This window comes from Vombatus ursinus, unplaced genomic scaffold (assembly GCF_900497805.2).
Source record: "Vombatus ursinus unplaced genomic scaffold, bare-nosed wombat genome assembly UNPS02014786.1, whole genome shotgun sequence".
NCBI classification, from domain to species: Eukaryota; Metazoa; Chordata; class Mammalia; order Diprotodontia; family Vombatidae; genus Vombatus; species Vombatus ursinus.
In genome coordinates, this window is record NW_020954564.1 from 9690544 (window position 1) to 9693580 (window position 3037).

The following is a 3037-nucleotide window of genomic DNA, read 5'->3' on the forward strand; positions in this document are numbered from 1 at the left end:
ATTATAGCTATGTTCAAGATTTGAAAGGGTGTCAGAGGAAAGAATTATAATCCCTTTCCTTAGTCCCAGAAGGCAGAAGTAACAGCAGTTAGGGGTGGGGAATTGCAGAGAGGCTTGTTGAAACAAGCTCTCACTATTAAGGAGGAAAAACAAAAAACTTCCTTTAAAGTTCTCCAAAAGGAAGGGGAATAAGCATTTATTTAGCTTTTATGTACCAGGCAATCACTCTTCCAAGTATTATCTCATTTGATAAGGAATTGGGGTACCTCAGGAGGTTGTTGGTTCCAATTTACTGGAGGTCTTCAAGTGGAAGTCTTCTGGCCACTTGGGGATTTTATACAAGGGAATACCTGCTTCGGGCAGGATTCGTAGTAGATGTCCTTGTAGTTTCTAAATCCGAAATTCTGTGGGTCATCAAGATTAGTAGGATGCCACAAATTCCATTGCTACAAATTCTTGGTAGTAGTTTGAAACACAAACTTTGTTGCGTTCCACGATGATTCTAACTTTTGCAACAGCTTAAGTACCTTTGAAACAATGGGAAGATTCCTGTAACTTTGTTTCTCCACATTCAAGTACCCTATAAACAAGAGCTATTATAAAGAAAAAAAAAAAAACCCTGGCCAAACGTTTAAATTTTACTTAAACCAAATTTTTTTCATTGTTCAATTCATCTTTCTGCTATTCTATGTGCCTGCAGGGAAGGGCCTTGTCACAATGACTTACCCACAAGAGACTACTTGGAACACTTTTTGCCTTCCATACCTGAGAACATGTCTACTACCTCACTAAGTGTTAAGTCAGAGGCCCTCTTATCTGACCTTGCTAAAATCCAACTCAGATCCAGGACCTTCTTCCTAAGGACAGCGTGTTTTATGCTATGAATGCAAAGATTTTTGTAAGTCATTTGTATATATGGAAATACGAATGCATAAAATTCAAACAGGGTGTGAACCTAATACCACAAGTTTTTTTTATAAAAACACTTCTTTGAAATACACATTGAAGGGTGTAAACTGAAAGGTCTGTACTGATGTAGCAGAACACCTTGCTGAATTTAAATTCCTCTACATTTGTTAATCTTATCAAGTTTGTGTTTTGTGTGAAATATATTTTCATATAAAAAAGATTAAACAAATTTGTCATAAGTGCCATTTTTGTATGAGAAGACCAAGCCATTTCTGATTTCCAATGAATGACCCTTAGGTTTAAACCTCAAAAGACCTTTAGGGATTCTCCAAATCCAACTCTCATTTTAGAGGGGGAAACTGGCTCACTGAGATAAGAAGTAAAGCGATTCACCCAAGATCACTCAGGTGGTGAGTGGTATTGTTATTTCCACTGAACCCATGCTGCTTCAATATATTTTTCTATCTTAGTTTCTTAAAATATAGCCTAAATAGTAAGCACCTGCTTTTACCATACTAAAGAGCACAAAGGCACTTAATGACTTTTTTGCAAATGCATATATTTTAAATGCCAGCACATGTCCCCATTTCTTGACCTTAGATATTTTATGATATATATGCATTAATGAAGACTAAAATATAATTTTCAAAGGTATGTGAGACCCATGAGGAAATCCAATTCTATGCATCGTACTTATGTTAATCCCCTTAGCTTCATTCTATCATATAAAGTAGCTCAATACTTACTTGTATTTTTCTGACACATCATTTAGGAATCCAATACAAGCTACTTCATTGACTAGAAAATCCATGCCACTGACATAACTAGGTATTTCTTCTGAATTACTGGTTGCCTCCCAGACTCTTTAAATATCTCTATACTGGTACGGAAAAAAGGTATTTTGATTTCAGCTCGAGATTTGACCCAATGAGCTAGCCCCAACCCCTTGTTTTACACATAAAACATACTGACTTGTCCAAATGAACACATCGTCTTTTAGGCCAATACTTTGAATCCTTCCTGATTCCAAGTCCAGTGCTCTACTACTCAATAATTGGTTGAATCATGACATCAAACCAAATTTGAAATGGGACACAATTGAAATTTATAGTCTCCTGTTGGGAACTGATAGATTTTAGATATAGTACCGACATACTTAAATCCACACTGCTGCTACTTAAACAAAATATCACAGTACACTGCAATTTAGAGCTTATTTCAAAGAGAAACTATTCATAAAATCATAATATTTAAAACACATTTTCAAAAGACCTTAGGATCATAGAGTTAAAATTGAAAGAACCTCTGAAAGTAATCTAATCCTCATTTTATAAATGAGGAGGCTGAGGCCTCCTCAGCTAACTCAGAGCTGTTAAGCGACTTGCTCAAGATCACTCAAGTAGCAGGGAACAGAACCCAGGTTCTACCCACATTTGGTAGGATTATAGTTCCATGGAAACTTGATTACCTCAAACTAATAACTGAATATCGTCTCCACGGGTGAACAAAAAAAAAAAATCAAGTTTACTGCATTAAACATGTAATTTATTGTACAATGAAAGTACTTGAACATTGTACTGGAATGTAATCTAATAGAATAAATAGGCAATGAGCACCAGATACAAATTGGGAGCTTCCTTACAGGTGTTATACCAAACAACTTAAAACCAGTGAAGCAGTTTACTGAAGTGTGACCCGTGTCACGATTTGCAATTTTTTCTTCTTTCCAACCAAACTCTAAATTTAGTTCCTAGAAATTAAGGCAAACAAAACAATTTCACTTACTCCCACTTCTGAGCACCCACCTTTATTAAGAGGGTCTATACATGCAATTAAGAACAGAATTTGGCCCCAAATGCTTTTTTTTTTTTAAAGACTATCAGCACTGCATGTAAAGTTACACGGAAGAACATTCTCATTGCTGTTTTCTCTGCAAATAACAAAATCCAAACCCCAGAGCTATAAGGCTTGGGAGTAATCTGGTTAAGAGTTAACAAATAATGCCATTTCATTATGTTGTGAGTAAGGAGTCTGGCAATACCTGGCAACCAACAATTTCTGTCAAGCAAAACCTTGATTGTAGACTGTCTAAACCTTGTAGATCGCAAAATAAAGCAACTAATTATAA

The 3037-nt window shown here is 35.8% G+C and overlaps 1 protein-coding gene across 6 annotated transcripts in view; it reads left to right on the top strand.

Annotated features, from left to right (window-relative positions):
• LOC114046958 (centriolin-like) overlaps window positions 1–3037 on the top strand; it is a 94212-nt gene that overhangs the window by 81867 nt on the left and 9308 nt on the right. For 5 of the 6 annotated variants that reach the window (XM_027867613.1, XM_027867606.1, XM_027867611.1 and 2 more), the window contains one exon: window positions 701–1138. The exons of the other annotated variant lie outside the window; for it this stretch is intronic. In XM_027867613.1, the coding sequence (XP_027723414.1) occupies window positions 701–721 (21 nt within the window). In that variant the 3' untranslated portion in view covers window positions 722–1138. Of the gene's footprint in view, window positions 1–700; window positions 1139–3037 lie in introns of those variants that run through there. 6 annotated transcript variants of the gene reach the window in all.